At 35.9% G+C, this 26,686-nt stretch overlaps 2 protein-coding genes across 3 annotated transcripts in view; one reads left to right on the top strand and one right to left on the bottom strand.

Annotated features, from left to right (window-relative positions):
• Nucleotides 1-21,526, bottom strand: part of Ip6k (Inositol hexakisphosphate kinase) — a 51,679-nt gene extending 30,153 nt beyond the window's left edge. The window contains exon 1 of one of the 2 annotated variants that reach the window (XM_034975843.2): nt 21,181-21,526. Coding sequence is in view for 1 of the 2 variants with exons in the window: in XM_034975841.2 (XP_034831732.1) it covers nt 637-732 (96 nt within the window). In the remaining variant the exon portion in view is untranslated. Of the gene's footprint in view, nt 1-636; nt 777-21,180 lie in introns of those variants that run through there. The other variant, XM_034975841.2, reaches the window with a different exon arrangement.
• A 1,242-nt stretch (nt 21,527-22,768) lies between these two features.
• On the top strand, nt 22,769-26,541 carry mge (translocase of outer mitochondrial membrane 22 homolog mge). The gene is made up of 5 exons (XM_034975844.2): nt 22,769-23,051; nt 23,306-23,365; nt 24,383-24,480; nt 25,411-25,552; nt 26,020-26,541. The coding sequence occupies exons 1-5, from the start codon at nt 22,935-22,937 to the stop codon at nt 26,083-26,085; spliced, it is 483 nt and encodes a 160-aa protein (XP_034831735.1). The 5' UTR covers nt 22,769-22,934; the 3' UTR covers nt 26,086-26,541.
• The last annotated feature ends 145 nt before the right edge of the window (nt 26,542-26,686 follow it).

Here is a 26,686-nt window from a genome sequence, read left to right as displayed (position 1 = left end):
TATAAAATGCAATTCGACAAATATTATTAATCACAATGTTGTGTCTTTTTATAATATTGAAGCTGAATCGAACGTTAAAAGCAGGTTTTTTTTTCAAGTTGTACACCCTAAACTTTAAACTGAAGAAACTATGGTTTGAATAAATAATAATTAATCGACAATTAAGATATTTTTGCCAGATTCTCAAAATCAGAGTCTTGTTATCATATATACCTAATATTCAAAATTAATTACGATTTACGATAATGCAATATAGATCCTCAATGATGATTATAATGAGAATCATTAATAGATTTTTAAGTTTGTATACAATTAGATAGATTTTTAATTTTGATACAACAACTTTATCTTTTAGGTACTTAATCCAAATATCGGGTTAAAAATCGGGTTTTGTACCTGAGCGTATTATCAAATTATCAATAAACAAATATTATTTGATAACTATATTTAGAAATCACGTAATTAAAAAAAAGTTGCTATCGAGCTTATCAAAATAATATTAACAATCAATTTATATTGATAACAAGCAACAAAAATTTCCAGACATTTGAATTTAACTAGACTATATTTTCATAAAATAAAAGTAAAACAACATTTGTATCGTAATGATTTTATAAAATTTTTGAATGTTCGTACCTGATCCAAATCATTTTCTGTTGGTTGGATCGCGAAATCGTTCTCCGCATTATGCAAAGTTTGTAGAGACGTGCGTCGCGTACTGGAGAGCAACATCGTTTAAATCTAGTCTACACTCTTACTACACCCTCACAATTCACACTAAGCACTGTGCACCGCACAGATACATCGATAAGATAAAACCTCTAGGGCTCTTTATGACTAACTGCAAATAACAACGATAATACGGCAATCTACGTTCGCAACAAATAATATTGATGATCCTCAAAAGAATCACGAAATTTATTTTGGCGAATCTTAGGTCACTCTACTTCCGTTTTCATTTGGAGTGAAAATCATACATCGAGGGTAAAAGTAGAGGGAGCCTTTAACTTTGGAACTAATGGAAGAAAATACTAGACCAGGCCAAATGAAAAACTAAACAAAACAACATGAACAACTCCAATAGTAGAAAATCAAGGAAAAAGATATAAAATTATGGGCCTGATCGACGCGACGTCCAAACATTACCATTTTACCGCTGTTTTGGTTGCTCGCTGGTAAATATTGTTTGTGGATCATTGCAAGACTACGCTTTTGTGAGCCAACGAACTACGAGTAAGTGTTTGTTCACGTCAACTTGCGGATGCAGTGGCGGCTGCGGTCACGAAATATCAAACATAATATGATTAAGAATCAAAGTGTTCACGTACAAAAGGCAGATGCGGTGTAAGTAGCGGGCAGTGTAACTGTCGTCATCTTTACCAGAAGCTTATTGTTTCGCTCTTCTATTAGGGCCTTAACTATTAACAAAGGTAAACATTGCAAACTTCTCGAACACAATACGACAGCTCGCAATACCCAACAAAGTGTTTAGAATCATTACCATTAAAAGCATATCATATTCTGCTATTAGTAACAAAGGATTTCAAGTTTGTTAACATACTAAAAGATAGACAGCAGCTGTGCATGATAATTCTATGGAGAATAGGTAACGTGAATAAGCTATTAAAACAAATCCTTCAACACTGTAAGAGAATACAATAAATATAAGAACCGTAATAGTGCAAGAGAAGCTAATACAAAATCTATAAGGCTTTAACAATATTATTATAAAACAGTTAAAAGAAATTTAACAGATTTTATCATATGTGTTACATTCTAGAACGCACTTCATGACAACATGAATATGCCGACAAAACAAAACCACAGTTCACGACCAGTTAGGGAGCTTCTAACAAAACGTCGTGGCTTTGACGTCACTGGCAGGCGTCAAATGTTAGTATTAGCCTTAAGGTAGCCCTATTTTTTCTATACCGAGTATCATCGATTCAGAATCAAACCGAGAGTTCCCTCACTCTGGCAAAACTAAGTATACAAAAAATTTTTTACAAAAAAAATAAAAACCGACTTCGTTACACAAACACTAAAAATTGAAAAATAATTTAATTTATTACCGAATATATTATGTATACAAGAGTTAATATAGTTCCATAATAATATTTTTTGGTTCCGGTGCCAATTAGCTTTAGCTGCGCGAATCGTCTAGACTTCATATTTTTATAGGACTCCACAATGGCACCTCATTGGCACCGACCCCAAAAAATATTATTATGGAACTATATTAACTCTTGTATACATAATATATTCGGTAATAAATTAAATTATTTTTCAATTTTTAGTGTTTGTGTAACGAAGTCGGTTTTTATTTTTTTTGTAAAAAAATTTTATTTCACAATTTTTAGTGGCTCCATGGAATTATGCTGACTGGTTAAAAATCTACTGTTTACTAAGCTATTACACTGATCGCGAGCAATTTACTCTTATCCGTTGAGGAGTTCCAGTATCTATCTTCGAAGATGTTCATCAGATCTTCACCAAATTGAAATGGGACCAACTTTGAAGTATACCCTTTCAAACAAAAAAAGAATTTTCAAAATCGGTCCAGGCGTTTTCGAGTAATCGGGGAACATACATAAAAAATAAAAATAAAAAAATAAAAAAAAAAAAAGATTCCGACGAATTGAGAACCTCCTCCTTTTTTTGAAGTCGGTTAAAAATAAAAATCATAAATTAGCCTTCACGTTATCAGTGGAAATCTAGATATGGAATCGCGTGCCACGCGCTAAGCTTACTGTTTATCTATTTATATTAAGACTTTAATATATCGTAATGTTTATAGCATCGTAATATATATAAAGATTATTCGTAGCTAATAATATTATGACCATATCGTATATACGAAGCACGTAGGAGTGAGGTAGGATACGCGGTGAAAATGGAACTAGTTATGGTGTCTTCTTGACAAACTGAAGTCTGTCGGAGTACTCCTTGCCCAGGCGTGTTTTTACAGGTATTTTGGGCTACAGCCCTTATAAGTTAATGGAAGACGCGCAGTCACTAACTTGTAGGTTGCAGTATCAGAATTATCAGATACATTACATGCTATCCTCGTGAGTTTCGGAAACTTAGTATTTTACCGATCTTCTCAAAATAATACAGTATTCCATTATAAGTACCTACAGTTACCTACTAAAATTATGTATGATACTACTCATATTATATGTTGTTAGATTTATAAGGGGAGGGTTATGTATTACAGGGACCCTTCAGATTGCATACAATTCTTCTGAATAGAAATATTGGTCATGTTTCAGTAATGTCCTCACTTGTTTATAGGGCAGCAGTTTAATAACGAGAAACAAGAGATGACAAATCTTTAGTTGTTACTAAATTCCTTCGTATTATATTGGCAAACGGCCATTAAATTCGATCTAGTGCTAATTAAAGTAACACTCTGGACTCCCAGTTATCTGTTCTTATGTTCGGTGAAAATTAGGCAGCAAGGACGACGTACCTACATCATCATCATCAACCGATAGACGTCCACTGTTAGACATAGGTCTCTTGTAGGGACTTCCACACGCCACAGTCTTGCGCCACCTGAATCCAGCGGCCCCCTGCGACTCGTCTGATGTCGTCCGTCCACTTAGTGGGGGTCTTCCAACACTGCGTCTTCCGGTGCGAGGTCGCAATATATATATGTACGCAATAATATATAATAATTTAGCTCGTTGTTACCGCAGAATAAAGTCTCTATTCTCTATCATAGATATCCGAGGTCTCTACATTCTTCGCTGCATTAACTATTTAGTTCAGTTCATTGTATAAAACACACATTTTATACATAATAATACAACAACAATAAATGATTACATAAAAATAAACAGATATTTCAGAATTTTAATTTATACCATATTTTTGAATGCGACCTGAAATGTATCACACTGGAATGTTTTGTGTTAGCACTTGAAATGAAAGTGGCGCCTACGAAGATATGTTTCTGTATCTGAAACTTTCAGCACTATTTGCCCACTAACATTCAATGTGATCTAGGTTAGGTATTTATAGGGCTACACGTGCTGAAATGCGCAGGCAATACTAAAAATACAGAAATTCTCCACAAAATATTCCATCACCTTCGGCTGATATCTTTAGAATTTCAAGAGAGCATCGACCCAGAAAATATTCTCAATTCTCAATATCCGATGTACACTTTCATTCCAACTTGGCATAATTATTTTCGTTGTTTCAGACGGCATTGCTCAATTAAAACTGAAAAGCATGAAGTTGCAATAAAATGACCAAGCCGATACCTTCAAGGTTTCATTTATCTTCTTATTCATCCAGATTTCAGTACCTACAGCTGTAGTTTGATAAATGATAGCTACAATAATATATGATGATCGCAATCATATCTGATTGACCGACACTCTTTCACTATTGGCTACAATGCATTATTGCATCAAGATTACCATAAGTTCAGCCAATCACAATTGAAAATTGTAATAATGATTGATGCAGCTTTTCCGGAATCGACCGACTGATACTAGAGAATAATTTTGAAGTGACTAAGCAAGCCGAATGATGTATTTTTAATTCGACTCTAGCACTCTGCTACTTCGCGTACAGTAGGTATGTATTATGAGGATAACATGCTAAAAAATCCATTAGGTATCAATTGCGATAAATGTGAAGTGTTTTGTTTTTGCTGCACGATAAAAATTACGATTTACATAATGCAAATGTATTACTTATACGTCTACAGAAGGTAATTTATATTCTACTAGTTTACATGCACAGGCCAATCAAAATCTAGTTTTTATTATAACACTAGCTGCCCTGGCGAACTTCGTTCCGCCTAACAGTCGATTCAAATTTTTTAAATTTTTCTCTCCGTAAGAACCATCCTCGTACTTCAAGGAATATTATAAAAAAAGAATTAGCGAAATCGGTTCAGCTGTTCTCGAGGTTTGCGATGAGCAACACATTCAGTGATTCATTTTTATATTATAGATTTTATAGGTGATGTATAGTTATATTATTATCATAAACAGACCATGATGAGTTTGACTGACAAGCAATCAAACAAAAAGTTATTCTAAAATCTTATAAAATGGGTTATAGCAATGAGTAAAATTACAGGACTAATAGCAGATAGGTACTATAACTAATTAATAATAATCCCCAATAGACAGGTATTTGAGGTTATATTAGTTCCACGTGTAGGTATCTAAAATAACTGAAGGTTCGTTTTAAGAGATAACAATAATGATAGATATACGGTTACCAAATAATAAATATTGACGATAGCCCAAGATGCCCAGCCAAATACGATAAATATAAATCACGTAAATGAAATCATTAATGAAAATAGACACTAAATTCTTTGAATTATTCGTCAACTAATTTGCTGCGACTGAACACTAAAATATTATAGGTTAGTGCAAAAAACATGTACATCTCTGTATATAAAAATGAATCGCTGAATGTGTTGCTGATCGCAAATCTCGAGAACAGCTGAACCGATTTCGCTAATTCTTTTTTTATAATATTCCTTGAAATACAGGGATAGTTCTTACGGAGAGAAAAATTTAAAAAGAATCGACTGTTAGGCGGTACGAAGTTCTCCGGGGCAGCAAGTTTTCCATAAAACTAACCTACGTTACATAAGGAAAATGTGCGAAACATTGTGAATAAAGAAAAATAGAGCAAGTATTCCTTTTATGGAGGCGCAAACTCGCGGCAAAGGCGGCGGCGCGCGGGCGGCGCGGTCGGAAAAAGGAGAGGAGAGTAACCTCTAAAATATTTAAAGCCGTGGTTTTTCTCGATGCGGTTCAGTTTTAGGGTACATAAAAATTCTAAGAGCCTCTTGTATATAAGGAACACTTTGCCGAGCGGATTTAGCAACTTACGAAGAATTTTTCCCGGTGGATTTTGGTTATTTCTATGCTACATAATACCGAATCACACAAATCAGTCAATAATGAAAATCATGCAAACATTTCCAAAGCAAATATTTGGTTAGTAATTATAAACTGCCCAAACTTTTGTAAACCTACCACATTTCACGCCGCGTTGACTGTATAAGATAATATTAAACAAATCGTTTATTTATAAACTGCTCATTGTATTTTACAATGTTTGCAAGGCTACAAAGAGATCCGTTTAATCTGAACAAACATTGCAGGCTGTCGGAAAATTTTAAAAGGTAATAGAAATTTTACATGCAGCAACGCCCACGTTAGACGACAAAGTTCAAATTCAAATCCGGCCTACGCCTACGTCTTTAGTTTAACCCTCCGAGTATCCTATACTATATCGAGTAGCGACAAGGTTCATCGTTTAACCTTTAAAACTTCCAGCTCTTTAAAAAAACCCTTGCACACCTACTTTGGCTCAACGTGCTTGGCGAATCAACTCTGCCAACGTTTGAAGGTTTTATTTGCCTCGTGCGGCGGGCTTTGTCTCTTGTCCACACTGGGCACCGAAAATTAAGCACGTGGGCGTGGGTTATCAATATCACACACAGATCAAAAGCTCTAGCGCAAACAGCGTTTACATGACACCAAACATGTTGGGCCAATGTGAAATAGAACTAGGAATAAACTTCAGGCTCCTTTCCAAAACACGTAAAAAAACCGGCCAAGTGCGAGTCAGACTCGCGCACTGACAGTTCCGTACTATAATCGTATTTTTCTCGACATTTTGCACGATAAATCAAATACTATTGTGCCTAAAAATAAATAAAAATCTGTTTTAGAATTTAAAATTACAAGTTAATCCCTTTCATATGATACCCCACTTGGTATAGTAATCTTACTTTTAAAATTGAAAATAGCAATATTTGTTCATGAAAACATTTTTTAGTCTATGAAATTATAAAATAAAACGATTTGCGTTTGCCGTTTGTTTTAAATGCAAAAATTTCATTTGATTTTTTTTTCTAATTAACATGCCAAAAATGGTGCTGTGATTGTAATTTAATTATAAGTTAGGATAAGGTTAACGTTTTCATGTTGAAATTTTTGTTTATTGTTTGTTTTGTTTAAAAGAAAGAAGCTAGAAGTTTTAAATTGATTTTTTTTCTTTTTAATGCTGTGCTTGTGCTGTAATTGTATATATATGTATAAGTCACAAATGTCAGAATAGCTTATTTTTTTAGTTTTCTTTAAGAAAAAGAAGCTAATTATGTTGAAGACTGTCAATAAAAGTCTTATAATTATTTTGGTACTTTTATTTGAGAGGAAACCACTGAATTTGTTGATTAATCGCATTATTGGAACCGAAGAATATGCAAATCCGTACGTAAATGTAAATTTCTCGACAACCCGAGAAGACCCGAGAAATTAGCCTCGAGAATTCTCGAGACCCGAGAAATTGATAAGCTCGAGAAATCATGAACCCTACCCTTATGTCTGCTATAAGATCTACCTTACTGCATGATTCTAGGTCAACGGGAAGTACCTACCCAATAGGTTTCTTGAAAGACAGACAGAAACAGACAGACAACAAAGTGATCTTGTAAGGGTTCCGTTTTTCCTCTTGAGGTACGGAACCCTAAAAACTACGAACATGTTTCACGGGTGTTTCTCAAGTGCCGCATTGCGTAACCTGCTACTCTCCCGACGACTTCGAGGTCAAATTAATAACCTACAATACTATGAATACCATTCCCTTCAATTGTGGCATGGAGCACATGAACAACCCATTCGAATAAGTAAATTATATCACCATTAAAACATCCCACTCTACGAGTATCTATTGACTGGAAAACGTGGACTTTTTCTAACGCCTACCCGTTTCCAGTCTTCGGAAAGGCTGATAAAATTATTTCTTAAAGAGCACGTAGAATATCTAAACAAGTTTCAGGGACGAATTTCTCGAGTGTCGCATTGCGTAACCTAAGACGACACTAGTCACTACCGAGTACCGAAACCTTGGCCATACAAAATGAAATACATTTTTACAGGTGAACTGTCTAGTCGGAAAATGTCGACACTCCTAACGTATTAAAGAGGAAACCCATTAGCAGATTAGTATGATGCGTAAAGAATAGTTTTTAAAATTTTACGTCACGCTTGAATGAAAAGTCTTGCTATTTCTATTTATTGGAAATTTTTTGGAATTATTTGGAATTGTTAATTGATAAATAGTAAATTAACAAACGTTTTTTTTAAAAAAAAGTTCGAGTTAGGCTTAGGACGTCCGTCTCCTAATCGGAGGTCGGGGGTTCAATCCTGGCCACGCACCTCAAACTTTTTAAGAAACTAAATATCACTAATTGCTTTAACGGTGAAGGATAACATCGTGAGAAAACTGCATACCTGAGTTCTCCATAATGTTCTCAAAGGTGTGTGAAGTCCACCAATCTGCACATGGCCAGGGTGATAGACTATAGCCAAACCCTTCTCATTCTGAGAAGAGACCCGTGCTCAGTAGTAAGCCGGCGATGGGTTGATCATGATAATGATGAAATTAACAAGTAGAAACTATACTATTTTTTTAGCCTTTTGTCATTCTGCCAACAGGATTATGTTTGCGAAATGCAATAAGCATTTTATAACAGTTAGAGAAACTCTGCATGAAGTTTTATAGATCAAGAGTCAACAATCGACATCCGATTTTCGGAAATTAAATTGAATTGATCGGCACATTAATTTCGGTATATGTATGAATGTTTTTTCATCATGGAAGGTTAAAAAAGCCAGTCCAACGTCAAGCATATTGGAGGGTGTGAGGCTTCGACCTTGGATAGTGCGTAGGTCGTCACGCAGTTATGACGTCAAGAGTCGGTCGATTGTCTCCTACTTTGTAGTCTCTAGGGCAGCATTTTCCGCATATCAGACAATACGACGCCAATCAGCGAGTGTGCGATAAATAACTAACATAAAAACCTAATAGTTAACTAAGTTTCGCTGAGTTGCCAAGGGCGCCCAAAGGTTAGCAAGAAACTAATAAATAAGATAATAATGTTGATCAATGTTTCAATCACAAAAACAAGTTGAATTTATGAAACGAACAACATAATAATATGGGGCTTAAAAAGTAGGCACTCGATAAATTTTTGGACGACCCGATATTGTATATTACATGATTGATATTGGCTAGATATAATTTATGAAAAATACTTTAAATTTGTTTAATGCCCGGGTAACAAGGAAATTAAAAATTGATTATTATCAGAGAAATAGGAGTCCTAAAACAGAACGGCCAATTATACTATTATTAAAAATCAAATCTAATAAAGATTCCCCTACCAGATCTTTGAATTTCCGTCCTTCTATTGCCTTTAATTTTATCGGTTACCTTTTCACGTTTTATACTTCACTTTTATTGTATATGTGTTTATGTTATTCACTTCATTCCTCAATAAACAAACGATCTACAATGCAATTGCTTCACTAATCCCATTATTTGATTGATAAGAATTTCGTTCATAAACACCCACGTCATAGTGTTTCATAACAATGGGTATAATTCCAGAAAAAAATATTCCGAACTTACTTAAACTATAAATAAATCGTAAAGATTAGCTTATCTCTATATTCTAAATCTAATGCTTTACAACACTGACTCAACTGACGTTGTTGTTTGCGTATTTTTACCCGACTACGGCGAAGCCAAAAGGAAGGGTTATGATTTTAGCAGTCTATGTATTTCAAGATTATAATAATAAAAAAATATTTGACTAGCTTATGCTCGCCCTTCGTCCGCATGGACTACACTTTCGACTCCCTATTTTACCCCCGTTGAATTTTCAAAAATCCTTAGCGGACGCCTACGTCATAATAGCTATCTACGTGCTAAATTTCAGCCCGATCCGTCCAGTAGTTTGAGCTGTGCGTTGATAGATCAGTCAGATTGATATGATACGTAATATTTTGTGATCTTAACCTGAAATTTTATAATACTTATCTGGAAAATTTACCGGAGCAAAGGCACACAAATCCAGAGTTTAAAAAGAAATTAGCACAATTTTTTCTTATAATAAAATGCAATCCATGCCATCGAACTTTGGCTTTCTTTAGCGTGTAGCACTTTCGTATCGCTGTCCACCAACATCTGGCAGATTTCCAAAGAAAAGCAATAAATAGCGAGCCACGGGCGCCAGCCTGATCCCGCCAGTAAGCGATAATGACGGAAATAGTGCACTTTATGTAAAATTGATTACGCATATCGTACATAATAATACTTATTGTTTGCCCAAGGTAAAGGCATAAGAACTAACTATTTCTACGTAAAGAAACGACACTCGCTCCCTCCCGCTAATAGTGTATACCCTTCAAAGGTAGCATAGGTCGCATAGGATCGCTCTTTGTAAAAACTTATATCCTATCAAATCAGAATAAACCGATAAAGATAATGGAATCGATGGCCTTAGTTTGACAGCTACAGCACACCCCTGACACACCATACAAGCGAACTGATTTAATCACGTATTACTACTACCGGCACACCGGCCTGTCCTGCTGAGCTGCCGGCTGAGGTCTGAGCGAAGCCAATCGAGCGGGATAAGGGCAACGTAAGCAACATTCGTCATCGAATGCCATTACTTTGCGGGCGACGATAAGTTATTGGAGGTGAAGAGTGAGGCTAAGATCTATAGAGCGCACTTTGACTTTGCTCAGACTTAAGAGTGAGTTAAAACAAGACAGATTTATGTGAGAGATATACATCTATCTCGCTTTAACTCGGTTTTAAGTCTAAGCAAAATCAGAGTGCGCTCTATAGATTTCACCCTGAGTGTCGCTTCTTTACGTAGTACCTAAATAACAATACATATAATTATGTAGGTAGTTAGTATTCTACGGCAGGCTACACAGTACACTGTGTGACGATCGCAATCATATTGGCATAAATGCAGTCGCAACAAGAGTACCATAAACACAACCAAACAACAATTGGGATTGTAAAAAACAATCACAACTTTCGCAATCGACCTGCAGGTTGACATGCCGTAGAAGACCGTACACGTGATATAATCCTGAAGGCGAAATTGCGGACAGTATGTAGGTATTTAAATGAAAATAAACCTAAATAAATTGCGCGACGCAAAATTTATGCGACTTTTTATGAGTGACACATTCCGACAGAACCCATATTTTAACGCTATGGTGCGACAAACATTATTTTCGAAATAAACTAGCTATTTATAAATTTTTCTTCTGTTGCTATTCCGCTGGCCTGGCAACCCGTATGTGACCATGAACACGGGATTTTTATCAAAATAAATTTTTGACCAGTTAGAGAATTTGAAATTACGCAGCATAGAGCAGTTAGGATTTTTCAAAAATCAACTCCTAAGCGGGTAAAATAAGTTTTAAATTTGTATAGTTCTCCCGGACGAAGTCGCGGGAATAAGCTAGCCTATATAATATAAAAAGGAAAAGCTGACTGACCGACTGATCTATCAACGCACAGCTCAAACTACTGGACGGATCGGGCTGTAATTTAGCATGTAGATAACTATTATGACTTAGATATCCACTAAGAAAAGATTTTTGAAAATTCAAACCCTATTTGAAATTTATGTAGTCCACGCGGACGAAGTCGCGGATATAAGCTAGTTTATCGATAAAACAAAAAGCTAACTTAAAAACATTTTCATAAGGTAACTGGCACAACTGCTAAAAATAATTTAAAACAAAATAGTAATACAAAATAAAAATAAAATGTATTATTATTGAAAGGTCGTTTGGCTAATTTTAATCATTATCATTTATCAATAAAACAAAAAGCTAACTTGAAAAAATTTTGATAAGAAAGCAATATTATAAATAACTTATCACAAAGTCAAACAATGAATACAACTTGATAACAACATTTTTATATCCCACGAGGCATGGAGAGAGGCGATAATTTTTTCTACTGACTCTACAAAGTATCGGGTAACATACCGTGAACGTAACTAAAGTCAAAACTAGCGCGATAACAAAATGCTATACATACATGGATGATGGATGTAACCGGAACGCTAGCAAAAACTTAGCGTCATTGTTATACCTACTACCTAAACACAATCCAATACCAATAACCATTTGCCTCATTTTGTAGTTTTAGTGATTTAGTATTTTTCAAACCCGCAATGTATAGCGTGCCTACGACGCGGCATTGACTCCGAAAGGCCTACTTACGCAACGTTCGCTGACCTGTAGCGTCGGTCAGATGTTTTATTTGCAATATATCGTAAACTTTTACAAAATTATAGAATTTTTTATATTTTTTTTGCGTTTTTAGGGTTCCGTACCCCAAAAGGAAAAACGGAACCCTTATAGGATCACTTTGTTGTCTGTCTGTCTCTCAAGAAACCTACAGGGTACTTCGAAGTGAGTGACTACATCAAGTGGGGTATCATATGAAAGGTCTTCATCTATACATTCTAAAACAGATTTTTATTTATTTTTATGCATCACAGTTTTTGAATTATAGTGCAAAATGTCGAAAAAATACGACTGTAGTACGGAACCCTCATTGCGCGACCCTGACTCGCACTTGGCCGGTTTTTTTTTTTTGCGGTATCTAGGTATAGTACCTACTATCACCTGTCTTGGTTTTTGCCAGTGTTCTGGTTACACCCTAGCATATGCTCGCGATTTCATCCGTGTGTATTAAACAAATTTCATACCCCTATATTATTTAACCCCTTAGGGGTTGAATTTTCAAAAATCCTTTCTTAGCGGATGCCTAAGTTATAATAGCTATCTGCATGTCCAGGTCGATCCGTCCAGTAGTTTGAGCTGTGCGTTGATAGATCAGTCAGTCAGTCAGCTTTTCTTTTTATATAATAATAGATGATGCCCGCGACTTCGTTCGCGTGGATTTAGGTATTTTGAAATCCCGTGGGAACTCTTCAACTTTCCGGGATAAAAAGTATACCAAATTTCATCAAAATCGGTTGAACGGTTGGGCCGTGAAAAGCTAGCAGACAGACAGACAGACACACTTTCGCATTTATAATATTAATATGGATATATTAAACAATTAGGTACTCAAAGTTTTGAGAACATACTTCGGAATAGAACAAGCACAAAGAATTCAGAGACCACCATGGACCACTGGTTTCCTAATGAGGAGGTACTATAATGGGTACGGGACACGGGTATCTAACGGTAGAAGACGTAGGCACTAGCGATGCCATCAAGGTGTTAAAGCTACCTATTTATAACGTGATACTGCATCATTAGCAAATAGCAACGATTATATGGCATGGATTTTATTATGATTTTACTGCCTCAGACAATTCTTATCTTCAAAAACAAGGGCAAAAAGAACAGGGAATCAATGACCTAAAACTTTGCTTGGAGTATCTCTATGTGAACAAATCAGAAATGAGGAGATTAGTAGAACTAGAAGAGAATCATAACAACTAAGCTCAATAAGGGATGATTTATGCTAGACCGTGCCGGGCCCGAGTCGTTCCGCGCCGAGACACCAGATTGCGAATTTGTATGAGGTCACGTAAGACCTCGTCTGTGTTACGTTTCTTCATACAAAATTGCAATCATTCGATCTTCCGCTCGTCGGCGCCCGGCACCGTCTAGCATAAGTCATCCCTAAGTCGAGTAAAAGTTGAAGTGATGAGCGGAGCACAATTCGGACCATTTACTAATACCGTATTGAAATCCAAAGGACCTTGATACTGCATGGCGAGTGGCGACCATGCGCTGAAAGCGCAATGTTAATCGACTCCCCCACTAGTAATACGGACTAGGTTCAAGCGAGACATAGTGAGCCGTTGCCTGTTAGAACTAGAATCTAGATACATGCGACCATAGAGTTCGAAGAGGCGCGGCGGACGAAATAAAGCTGATAGGTATAGCGATCATGTAGATCTGTTATAGGCATTAGGAATAATACGCTTATGGTTATCAGATAACATATTATGACGAAAATTAGGATTGAACGACAACAGTGAAGTGCTATTAGCAACAATGTAAATTAGCTCATACAATTTTATGTTGTATACGACATGGATATAAAAAAACAGTTTCTTTTATTGCCAAAGATCATAAAATAGTCGAGAAGTAAAAATCATGGAAAAAATGTAAAAAAAAAAAAAAAACTAAATTATGGCCTAAACGACCGTTTCTTCACGTGGCTAGTCACCACCGTACCGGCAAAGCCATGCCGCCAAACGATTTAGCGTTCCGATACGATGCCGTGTAGAAACCAAAGAGGTATGGTTTAATAAAACTGCCATACCCCTTCCGGGTAAGCCCGCATCCATCTTAGATTGCATCATCACTTACCACCAGGTGAGATTGCAGTCAAGGGCTAACTTGTATCTGAATAAATAAAAAAGCTGATTTTTAACAATGGCTCCCACAAAGATGGTCGTTAGGCAAGTTTAAACATTTAATGAGGAAAAGGGATTCTCCCAATCGCGAAGTATGTGGTAAGGTATAGAAGATGTCTCGCACTTACTAATGGCATGTCTTCGCAATCATAATTTGAGAGAAATACTTAACGTGTGAACTAAATTTAAATTTTATGAATACTTCCTGGTATTTTTAACTGTATTTTGAACAAACCTTCGAGCATTTCGGCAATGAAAGTGTATAAATTTGTTAGTGATTCTCTCAAATTGATATTGTTTTAGGTTTAATTATGTAGTTTGATTTTAATTTAGTTTGTAACGATGGGGCTGGCATATAGATTATCTGTAAAAGCCCCTTACAAAATGTCTGATTTAAAAAAAAAAAATGGTCGTGGTGGCATAGTCGTCCGAATGAATGCCATATAAAACCATGAGCCTTGTTTAGAAGCTATGGTTGCTAGAGAGGCCAGACTCACTCCAATGTGCGCCCAGTCTTTATAGTGGTTACTGGTTACTGGTATAGCCATCAAACGCACGGATGAATTTGTTCTTCCGCGAATCAGTTCAAACCAATTACAGCAAGTACTTTCCAGACAGCTCAAAGATGAAGATAAATGACAAGATGCATCAGAGCATGACAAGGGTCTTCATTGATTCCGCGAACCGCTTTTTCTCTTTGTTGATGAGGCCACAAGGAAACGCGCCGGCCTGCTGTCTGACAGGCAAAAAACCGGCAAGTGCGAGTCAAACTCGCGCACCGAGAGTTCCGTACTACAGTCGTATTTTTTCGACATTTTGCACGATAAATCAAAAACTATTATGCATAAAAATAAATAAAAATCTGTTTCAGAATGCACAGGTTAGGCCCTTTCATATGCAACCCCACTTAGTATAGTTATCTTATTTTGAAAATTGAAAATATAATTACCTATTTATTCATGCACACATTTTTTCGTGTGTAACCACAAATTCACGGTTTTCGGATTTAACCCTTATGTGTGCTATTTCTACCAACCTGCCAAATTTCATGATTCTAGAATCTAGGTCAACGGAAAGTACCCTATAGTGTCTTGACAGACAGACAACGAAGTGATCCTATAAGTGTGGTTTTACAGTGACGCTTACTGTCCGGATGACCCGCTCGAAACTATAAAACGGCCGAATTGCCGTCAACGCGGGCCATCCGCGCGTGTTGGTTAAACTATGTAACGATCCAAGAGACGCAAAGCTCGTGGCCGGTGGCCCACGACGTTTACCAACCGCGCTGGCGAAAGCGTCACTGTAAAACCACACTAAGGGTTCCTTTTTTCCTTTTGAAGTACGGAACCCTAAAAACGACACGGAAACAAATGAAATCAAAACAAAACATTACACCAGAACTCCAGTCTGTCTCTAGTCACCACGATTACAACCTTGAACCCAATATCAAGTTCGTGCATTATAGAGAATCAACCTTACAGAAACACGTCTCTACACTAGACAGGTGTAGGCATTGATAAAAATTACACACATTTGTCACGTAAAGAAATCTAAACGTTAAGTAATACAATAAGCAACCGTTTTGAAAACAAATACATAGGTATTATCTAGAATCTACGCAATCACAAACTAGTAACTACAGTACGCGACAGGTTGAGATGGCAATCGGGGTTAAAGGCGGGGGGACACCCCGTACATCCGCACGTCACCTGCGCTCGCCCGCACCGGGTTAGCACAGGGGCTGTGCGGGTGTGTTTTCTCCCCGATTTCCATCTCGACCTGTCGCGTATTATACGTAGATGAGATGAAAAGAATCTAGATATACTGAAAATAGAAAAAGATAAAGTTTGTTAGTTTGGATGTAGCGGGTAGGTATATCTCCAGAACTAATGATCCGATTCTCAGAATCCTTTCACTGATCTTTCATCTACATTATCCCCGATTGCTGCAGGCTTTATATCACGCGGACGAAGTCGCGGCAAAAAGTAAGTGAGCGAAAGTTAAGTAAAAAGTGTGAATAACTCTAGAGAACCCCTGTCTGAGTACGCAAAAAACTTCGACCACCCATGCAAATAATTACGTTGGTTGTCAATAAAAAACAGCGAACAAACTGCAAAAATAAGGGTTGTTTTGCCTCAGGATATCCCGAATACATCCTCAACGTTATCATGGATATTGTACATGTACATAAACCACAACATTACATCTATGAACTGATTTGTCATTGTTTACATAGACCCCGAACCTAACCTTAACCTAGAAAATTAATTACGAGTTGCTAATGCGTGTTTTGCGGACAATTTAGCGAGTTACAAGATTCACTTGCTACGGTCAAAATAAGAACAGCGATCCAAGAATGCGTGGACGTTGGCCTTGGACGATTTAACCTAAGGACGCGCCTCGCATGATTATTCCCCTCTGTCAATAGAAATGGATTTTTAATCCACTGCGTTTATAAACACTGTTTGCGGAATCGATTTTGTCATTGTCAGAATCGTTTTCGATGTGTGACGACGTCTTACACGCTGGGTGAAAAATGCCTGTTTGTGCCGTTAGTGAGTGCAAGAACAAATCAAACACATCAAATTTACAAAAAGATGGAATTTCATTTCATAAGTAAGTATTTTTGGTGTAATAAACGCTTTCTATAAATTAAATTACATAAATTATTATAATAAAATAACAATCGAGAACTTTACCGATTCAGTAATTGAGTACGTAATAATTCGGTAGAAACGAGTCATACTCCTCACGAGACTATATTTTGTTTTTTCTAAACAATTGCAACCCTCGATAAATACAAATTAGGTTAAAATTTGAATACGCGTGAACAGCATGAAATTACGTAGTAGTACGATAGTGATTGCGGTTCGATTATCGATATCGATGTAAACATTTTCTTTATTATTAACGACTAAATTACCGTCTTCAAGTCAAGTAAAGAATAGTTATTATTAATTACCACAATTTTTTCGCTACCTATACTTGTAATAAAACTGGTCGATTTCTGTGATAATAATATAAGTGTGTGTGTGTGTGTTATATAATAATATAAGTCATTAATAAGCACATTTTCACTATCGAAATTTTAAATGAAAATTTCGTTATATAAAAAAATACAAAAGATTAAAAATGATATAAAATAAGTAAAAAAGTATGTGCATATTTTTTAAATAAATATTTTTCTTATTTTTACGTTGCATTATTAGTTTTTGGGATAATTACCTATTAAGTGAGGTGAATGTATGCAAGAATACGCTACGCTTACCAAACACTGGTTTTAAGTAATTAAATACGAGTAATAAATTCTTACTTCTACTTTTGTTTCTGAAAAACTATCGATATATTTTAAAATATCGATACGGTAGCATCGCAAATCAATTTGACTGTCTTACACTCGTAATGTCTTTGTATGTTGATGTATATAACTTATTAGTGTGCGTAAAATGTAGTAGTGTTGAAGATTTAGATATGTGTGTGTTAATAATGACACAAACCTTTGTTGAGTGAGTGTGTCAAGTTGTCTATGTAGTGTTTCCTCGTCCCGCACCAAAAGTGACAGAAATTTTTATTCGTAATATTAGGCGCGTTACAAGTCCATAGGTTAAATCGTCCAAGACGTTGGCACTTCGCCACAAGTGTGCACGAAATCTCAGGAAACATCACTTTGTTTGCACTTCGTCAAATCTTTCAATGGGCGCCGGCCCACCCATTCGGACTATAAACTTGAATGGTTTACACATACTTACTATTTAAATCTTGACGTGGACACCGACAGTTGGCCTTGTCCACAAGTTCAAAATCGCTCAGTGTGCTATGGAGCGGGCTACGTTGAGCGTCTCGCTGAGAGACAAAATCCGTACCGAGGAAATCCGTCGGAGAACCAAAGTGACTGACATGACATAGCTCAACGAATTAGCCAGCTGAAGTGGCAGTGGGCTGGCCACGTCTGCCGCAGAACCGATTTGAGGAACCAGTGTGGGCTGGATGTGGAAAATGATTGAATCAATCAGTTCAATATAATATCGACATGATAATATTATGTCAGCTCATAAGGCTAAACTGCCCGTAATGGATCTCTTACCTAATAGGTAGTAGGTATAGGTACTAGATGCGATTGTGTAACTCATCACACGTGACAATATCATGATACGTTTGTCACGTATTTGATGACGACACTAAGCAATTCTGCCTATAATATATTTATAGTAAACAAACTGCAACCTGCTACTTTGTTTGTTTGTGTGTCATATCGGCCATCGGGCAAACATAATTCCAATATTACAAGTACAATGAAATAATTCCAATGTAGGCTTTTATTTGCACTTGCAAACACACAATATAGGTAGGTATATTGTGAGTAAAGCTGTTGACCGATATTATATGTAATACTAGATTATCCCCGCGACTTCGTCCGCGTGGATTTAGAATTTTAAAAATCCCGTGGGAACTCTTTGATTTTCCGGGATAAAAAGTAGCCTATGTTCTTCCCTGGGATGTTAGCTATAGCTGTACCAAATTTCATCAAAATCGATTGAATGGATGGGCCGTGAAAGGCTAGCAGACAGACACACTTTCGCATTTATAATATTAGTATGGATTAGTATGGATAGGTATAGCCCGCTACATTGACGGGGGCGCTGTTGGAGAACAAAGGCTTAAGACTATTCAAACAAGAACAAAGGGGACACTTGCCGGCAACGTAAGTTCCAATTTTCGCCAAGCGCCAAGGGTGTAGGGCGGGGACGCCCTCGCACACCCGAACGCCCGCACCGGCTTAGCACGGAGGCTGTGCGGGTGTGCGGGGCGTTCGCTCCCCGATTGACATCTCAATCTATCGCGTACAGTTCCTACTTGGAAATAGAGGAACCAGCTTCCACCAGCTGTGTCCCTCAAAAATAAAAATGTGCTATGAGAGCTCTTGTTATAAACCGCATTAACAAGCAGAGGAATAGAAAACTACTCTCCCATAACAGAAAAAATAATCAACTATTTACTGATGAATAAAGGAAAATGTTCTCAAAGGTGTGTCCAGTCTACCAAGTGTGGTCAAGTGTGGTCAACTATGGCCAAAACCCTTCTCACTCTGAGAGGAGAGCTGTGCTCTGTAGTGAGCCGGCAATGGGTTGATCATGAAGATGAAAGAAAAATAAACAAGCACAATCACTTGCTGTGTACAATAAAGTTCCACATCAATGAATCAAACAATAAATCACAAACAATCATCAAACAATGCTTTATATTGCTATATGATTGTTCAGTCATTGTAAATACAAGGTCACCAAGTTAATAATGTTTTTTAAATGAAAATATACCTAATATTATAATCATTTGCGCGGTGCAGTCCAAGATACAAAGTAGCCTACAGTAAGCTGTTTCCATTCCAGCCAAATCAATTTAATCATTGTGATGTGAAGGAGAAAGAAACATTCAAACTTTCACATTTTAAAATATTAGTACGATATTTAAGATTTCATAATAAGATCATTTATTAGCAGAAGTCTTCATCATAATGGCTATCAGCATGCCCAATTTCAGCCTGATCCTTTCAGTAGTTTAGAGCTGTGCATTGATAGATCAGTCAGTCGGTCAGTCAGCTTTTCCTTTTATGATAATATTATTAGTTATTATTTAAAAAAAACGATAAATTGACAAAAATGTGTGGGGGCAATTCCAGAAAACCTGCATCAATCGTTATCACAATTGTTGTGGTGGGCTGAATTTATGGAATACTTGTTGCAACAATGTATTGTAGCCAATAGTGAGCGAATGTTGACCAATCAGAGGTGATTGCAATCGTCACACTGTAGCTGTCATTTTACCCCTGTATATGTATGTACATGGAATTTTTTTATGAGGATAGTTCCATTTGAATAGATAGACTATCTCCAGCATAAAATGGATTAACAAAGCCTTTCCAATACCTATTAGCCTTAGTAAATACTAAAAGCTATTCATTTACAAGATTAAATACATAATAAGTTTAGATGGCCTGGAGGTTAAATCAATTACCTATATTTTCAACAAAGCCTGATATTGCCTGTGTAGCCTGAAGCCTGATGATACAACTTACAGCTAAAGTTACTAACTAGAGGTGGCTGACAAAAGCATTTAAAATCCACCCCTTTTCAATAGTACCAAACCACTAATTCAAGACAGTTTATTTATGTACATATTGTGGCTAATTCCTTTGTACACAATCTCTAAACTAAACTAAAATATCACGTCTAAATCTATTGCTATCCCTTTCATAATGTTGCTTGCGGAAAAGGAAAGCACTAGATTTAGACCTGTTAATTTAGTTTAGTTTAGAGATTGTGTACTAGAGAATCGGCCCCATTGGTAGGTTTTGGATATTTAAACACTAGATGATGCCTGCAATTTTTCAAATTTAGGTTTTTGAAACTCCTGTGTGAACTCTTTCTTTTTCTGGGCCAAAAAATAGCCTACGTACAGTACTATTCAAACGTAAATGCGTCCCTGAAGTTTGCACACGACTGGCACCACACACATTTTGGGTGTCCGGGGCAGCGGGGAGGGTAACAGTGCACGTCTCGCAACTTCACGCAGACACATTTAAGTTTGAATCGTACTGTAGGTCTCGAAGATGCGAGCATCCTCTGTATGTTTCATCAAAATTGGTTATCTATGTAACCAGGTAATAGAGAAACATTTTCTTTTTGGTCTTTTATAAACATGCTATCACTTGACTGATACCTGATACTTCAATGCCTGACGTAGTTAAGTCATGTGAATATGCAGCTTAAGGTGAAAATATCCTTGCCTAAAACATATAAGTACCTACTTACTATAATATACTACTGGTAGTGGTGGAGAAATGAAAGCCATAATAAACTCTTGTATTCCTAAAATAATATATAGGTTATAGGTAGATACTAGGTAGGTACCTATATCTTAAAACTTACCTTTGACAGGACTTCAGCTGGTTTTCAAATCAGATGTTCAGCTTGAAGACAAATTAATTTTACAACAAAATCACTTCTTTTAGAACTTTGTTAAGACAGTGTTTGAATTTAAGGAGTTGTGGTGTAATTTTAATATATTATAAATTAATTATCAAAATAACACGCCTAAGGCAAGATAAAATTTTAATATGTCCTATAGATCATATTATAGTTATTAAATTAATCGTTATGAATTTGATAAATCTATTCAGGATTCAGATTATATTCAATTCTTACGGCACTTCCAGAAAGTATGCAATAAATTCAAATTAATATAATTTGCACTTTGCAAGCAATATTCACTAATAGTCGAATTTTTGTAATGAACAATTTTTGACGGTTCAGTTCCAGTGCTACCAGACCATATGTTAAAAGTACTCTGTGTACCAGACTTTTATGAAAAATAAATAGTGCGGAGGCAAAAAGAATCACCAACTGAGTTGGTACAGTAGCTATGGGTTACTTTGGAATGCTGTAACATTGCGAATCGATGGTTCAATGGTATTAATTATATAAAAATTATAAAAAAAAAACTGAAACACCTGCTGTAAATTATTTAATATTTAATACCAGTGGTAAATTAAAACTACCTGACTATTCATAAGCACTTTTAAAAAGTTTACATGAATAAAAAAACATTCTATTCTATTCTATTCTAATAACATCTAAGACCACCTAATTACTCAATAAAATATATATTTACGTAAGTAATATCTTAAAACCGTCTTTTAAATCACTGTTATACAAATCTAAATTACCTCTAATACTTATTTTAGTTTAGTACTTATTTTAGTTTAGTAATTATTTACTAGTTTTATAATGCTTCCTATTTACTCTGCTTGTGTGAGCTAAAATTAAAATAGAGAAGTGGGAACTGGTTCATTGGCTCCTTCACATAACACAACTGAACCACATACATCACTATTACTAAATCATAAATGAATCTCATGAAATCTGTACTCCGCAGACCACAGATATGTCCAGATTTGCAACTAGCGTGGCCCCCTCAGTCCCTCTCGCTCAAGCAGATTTTCTTACTTGTGAAATGCCATTCTTTCTACACTTCACGTTGTTTGTCAAATACTCACGTACAAATACATTTTGACAAACAAAAAAAAGTGGCCACGGTGATAAGGACAAAACGTCATCAATCATTTTGTCACGTTCAAACAAGAGCTTAAATGCATTTAGCTATCTCGCTCTAACAGTAAGTGTCACAATAGGGCTACTTCTAACAGTCCTTATTCTGAGCCGCGAACACTCCATGTCTCTGACGTGCTCTGACTGTATTTTACAGCACAGAGTACATTGCTTTACAGCAACTAGGGTAAAACCGTAGATAGAGTAATAAAGCTAGATAAAGGAACGTTTGCTTTCTCATTCACACTAAAAAGAGAGCACAGATGCAGTTACTAATGTGATAAACAGAGACGCAGCTAACCAATTTTTTGTCCCTTATCGTGTAACCGATTTTTTAGCTTTTTACTCAATCTACGGGTAAAACCAAAATCGTAAGTATGGAAACACTGGTTTGATAAATGTCAATCGTGTGTCAATCAAAAAGAAAAGAGATGACGAAAAGTGAGAACTGAAACAAAAAATATTTTCAATTTTTCAATATTAACCTTTGTTTTTCATACACAAAGTGGTTCGTTTATCGTGAGATAAAATTGCATAAATTTCACTACCTCTAGGTTGTTTTAATAATCCATAACATGTTTATGGAGTTACCGGATGAAAACGAACTGAGCGATAGCGGCATGGAGTCTTTGACGGCGAGCAAAGACGATACGCCAGAACGCAGGCCCGAGGATATGTTCATCACACCAGTGGTATGTAACAGCTTATCTATTTAACTGCTGTGTAGATCCTGCATAAGCACACCTCTCTGAATTTTATATTTTTCTAACCTAAATTACTTCAAATACCTACTCACTCCAGAAGCTTGATATTATAGTAGCTTTTTGTTAGGTGTTATATTAATCTGCTTGATTATTGCACATTTTAATGACTTAAGCATGCAGGCTGGTTATGGAGACTGCTCCATCTACTATTTAGCCATTTATAAATGTGTATTTTCTTATAGGTTGGGACATCACCAAGTGCAGGCACTCCACCATACTTAGCTCTCAAAGAATTCGATGATGTATGTATTAAAATGTAATTACAACATAGTTTCATGTTTCAACAAATAAAGTATATTATTAGTATATATCTAAAATAATACATGAAAGGAAAAGGTGACTGATCTGTCAACACACAGCTCAAACTACTGGATTGATTAGGCTGAAACTTGGCATGCAGATAGCTATTATGATGTAGATGTTTGCTAAGAAAAGATTTTAAATTTCTAAGGGGATTAAATAGGGGTTTGTAATTTGTGTGTTCCACATGGGCATAAAAAAGTATATTTTTTTTAAATTTTACATTCAGTAAAACATGCAATGTCTTCTTTTAAGTGTAGTGTAAATACATCTGTGACAAGCTCTTCAATTAAAATAATCAAAAAATTTAGTACAAGATAAATAAATGGTAATGGCATTATTGGGGTTTTTATACATTTTTTCCCTGTGCCCATTTGGCACAAATTAAAGCCAATATCTTGGAATTGAATTACACATTCTCTAATTAAGTTTGTCATGAAAAAACCGGCCAAGTGCAAGTCTGACTTGGCACCGAGTGTTCCGTACAACAGTCATATTTTTTAGACATTTTGCACAATAAATCAAACACTATTATGCATAAGAATAAACAAAAATCAGTTTTAGACTGTACTGATAAAAAACCTTTTCATATGATACCTCACTTGGTATGATTATCTTATTTTGAAAATTGAAAATACTAAATAATAGTTCATGAACACATTTTAATTTTTGTTTCTGAAGTAATCACGAATTTGCGGTTATCGGATTTTTCTTTTACTTGTGCTACCTACCTAACTGCCAAATTTCATGATTCTAGGTCATTTACAGGCCAAATTTCATAAGCTAGTAAGCTAGTTGCATATAAAATGAAAATCATCAAAATTCAACATAGTATGTGTTGCCAGTTCACAGTCAACATGCAACAGTCTGCAAGGAACCAGAATGTCATTTCATTAAGTGAATTGTGTGTGAATTATGCAAGAAGTAAACAAAAAAAATATATAACTTTAATGTTTCAGGAGCCTGATGAGACATTATCTGAAAGATTATGGGGATTGATGGAGATGTTCCCAGAATGTGTTCGTAATGGCACTTACACTGTGACAACAAAAACTTGGTAAGTTTTGAATTGATGGTATAGTAAGCAAAACAAAACAAGTAGTTTATTCTGAAGATGAGATATATGTATATTGTTCATAAACAGATCTTATCTGGGTTTGCATTGTGGACTATGACCTAAACCCTTCACATTCTAAGAGCATACCATGCTCAGTAGCAGAGCGGCGGTCATAGATTAAGATAATCATGATGATGTATGATGTAGCAGGAGGGAGCAATAGCTGCATTCAATACTTGTTCAATACTAAAAATGTATGTTACTACAACACTAAAATTCAGCCAGATCGGTCGCATCGAAGAAAACCGGTTAAGTGTGATTCAGACTCGCACACCAATACCAATATTCCATATTAAAGTTGTATTGTTTCAACATTTTGCACGATAAATCTTAAACTTTTGTACACATTTGAGACACTTCCAAAGTGTTAAAATGTGTAGGTGTGTGTGTGTGTGTGTGTGTGTTTGTATGTGTGTGTGTGTGTGTCCTGTAACTTCTAAAATAAGAGTATGATAAAACTAAAAAAAATATATGATGTACATTACCATGCAAACTTCTATGGAAAATTGGTTTGAACGAGATCTAGTAAGTTTTTGTTATATGGTGCAAAATGTCGATAAAATACGATTGTACTACGGAACCCTCAGTGCGCGGGTCTGATTCGCACTTGGCCGGTTTTTTTCCTTTTGACCAGAGTTTAGTGTAGATGTGACCCCTACTTACCATGCACTACAGACGGAAATGTTTAAGTGCAGAAACCAGCCCAGAGCAAAGAAAGAAAGACCCCTGCTCACATATTTTCAGTGCTTGCCTGACACTGCTAACTTGAATCTCCTTTTCATTAATAAGAAATGTGCCTCCCAACTTGCAGTTGCGAGTTGCAGCCATGTGCAAACAATACAATCTCCTTAATACTTGTGATATTTTCAGGGGAGGAGTCAAAGGCTTTTACCAACTGTCTCGCACCGTCATGTGGATAGTTGCAAGCTCATCAGTTATTCTATTTGCACCTGTCATATTCGAGGTGGAAAGAGCACAGGTTGAAGAAATGCAGAAGTCTCAACAGAAGCAGGTGTGTGCACATTATTTCGATTTTAGGAAAAGAATAGGGCTAAGAACTATTCTATTTTTGCTAAAGGCAACATGTGATATCCTAGGACCTAGTAGTTAAGATATCAGTTTCCTATTTGGAGGGTTGGGGTTTTGATGGGGCATGCACTTTTGTTTTAAGCAATGAAATATCACTTGCTTTAAAGGTGAAAACATTGTGAGGAAATCTACATGACTGAAAGTTCTCCATAAAATTCTCAAAGGTGTGTTTAACACAGAATTCTATGGACTGTGCAAATATGCACTTTGGCCAAACCCTTCTCATTCTGAAAGGAGACCCATGCTCAGTAGTGAATTGACGATAGGTTGACGTCATAAAATTGCAAATTGTTTATTTTAATGAAGAATACTTCTTTAGTACGAAATAGTTTTTTTTTACTTTTATAAATAACATTACGTAAGTACTAAACAGATGTTTTTTATTTCTAGGTCCTGCTTGGAACAAACACTGCAATGTCAGGCCCAACACCCGGCTTGCCCCCAATGCCACGATAACTATAATAAACCAAATAACTTTATTTTATAGAAACTACCCGTTTATTGTGTATTCATCAGAGTGAGCATATGTATAACTTCTAATGTCAGCCTGAATGCTTTAATGTTAGTTTAGGTAATAATAGGTACTAATGGCTTTTGGCATCTTAACTGAAAGATCTTACCTGCATTTCTAATCTGTATTTTTAAAGTTATGTTTATCGATGTATGTTTATAACTAATATTTTTAATGATTAAGTTGTGTCCCAAAAATGAAATAACTTTATGAGTTGTGTACTGTATATTTATGTATAACTGTATATTTTTCTGACCTGACTCTGAAAAAATTAGTATTTTTTAGTTTAGATGGCATTTGGATTAGTAGGTATTACATAATAATATTATGTATTATATTATTTTGAAAGTGTAGATATTGTTTTGTTTATTGTCTCTAGCAAATAAAAATCATTAAAATTGTTCAGTGTTATTATTTTACTCTGCTATCCATTCATGAAATCTATTTTTTGGAAATAACACTTCTTGTCTTGAAAAGAGGACTCTTTGCAATAGGATTTGTCGAGAGCCTTGTCAGACTGATTTGTGAGCATTTGTGAGACTTAAA

Source organism: Maniola hyperantus, chromosome 15 (genome assembly GCF_902806685.2).
Source record: "Maniola hyperantus chromosome 15, iAphHyp1.2, whole genome shotgun sequence".
Taxonomy (NCBI): domain Eukaryota; kingdom Metazoa; phylum Arthropoda; class Insecta; order Lepidoptera; family Nymphalidae; genus Maniola; species Maniola hyperantus.
The sequence above is the reverse complement of the archived record's forward strand: the minus strand, read 5'-3'. Positions and strand labels throughout refer to the sequence as shown.

Excerpts from the sequence above, each read along its gene's own strand:
- mge (XM_034975844.2), top strand. The coding sequence starts at position 22,935 with ATGTTTATGGAGTTACCGGATGAAAACGAACTGAGCGATAGCGGCATG. Across the intron at positions 23,366-24,382 it reads CTCTCAAAGAATTCGATGAT|GAGCCTGATGAGACATTATC; the intron begins GTATGTATTAAA and ends TTAATGTTTCAG. Across the intron at positions 24,481-25,410 it reads ACTGTGACAACAAAAACTTG|GGGAGGAGTCAAAGGCTTTT; the intron begins GTAAGTTTTGAA and ends TGATATTTTCAG.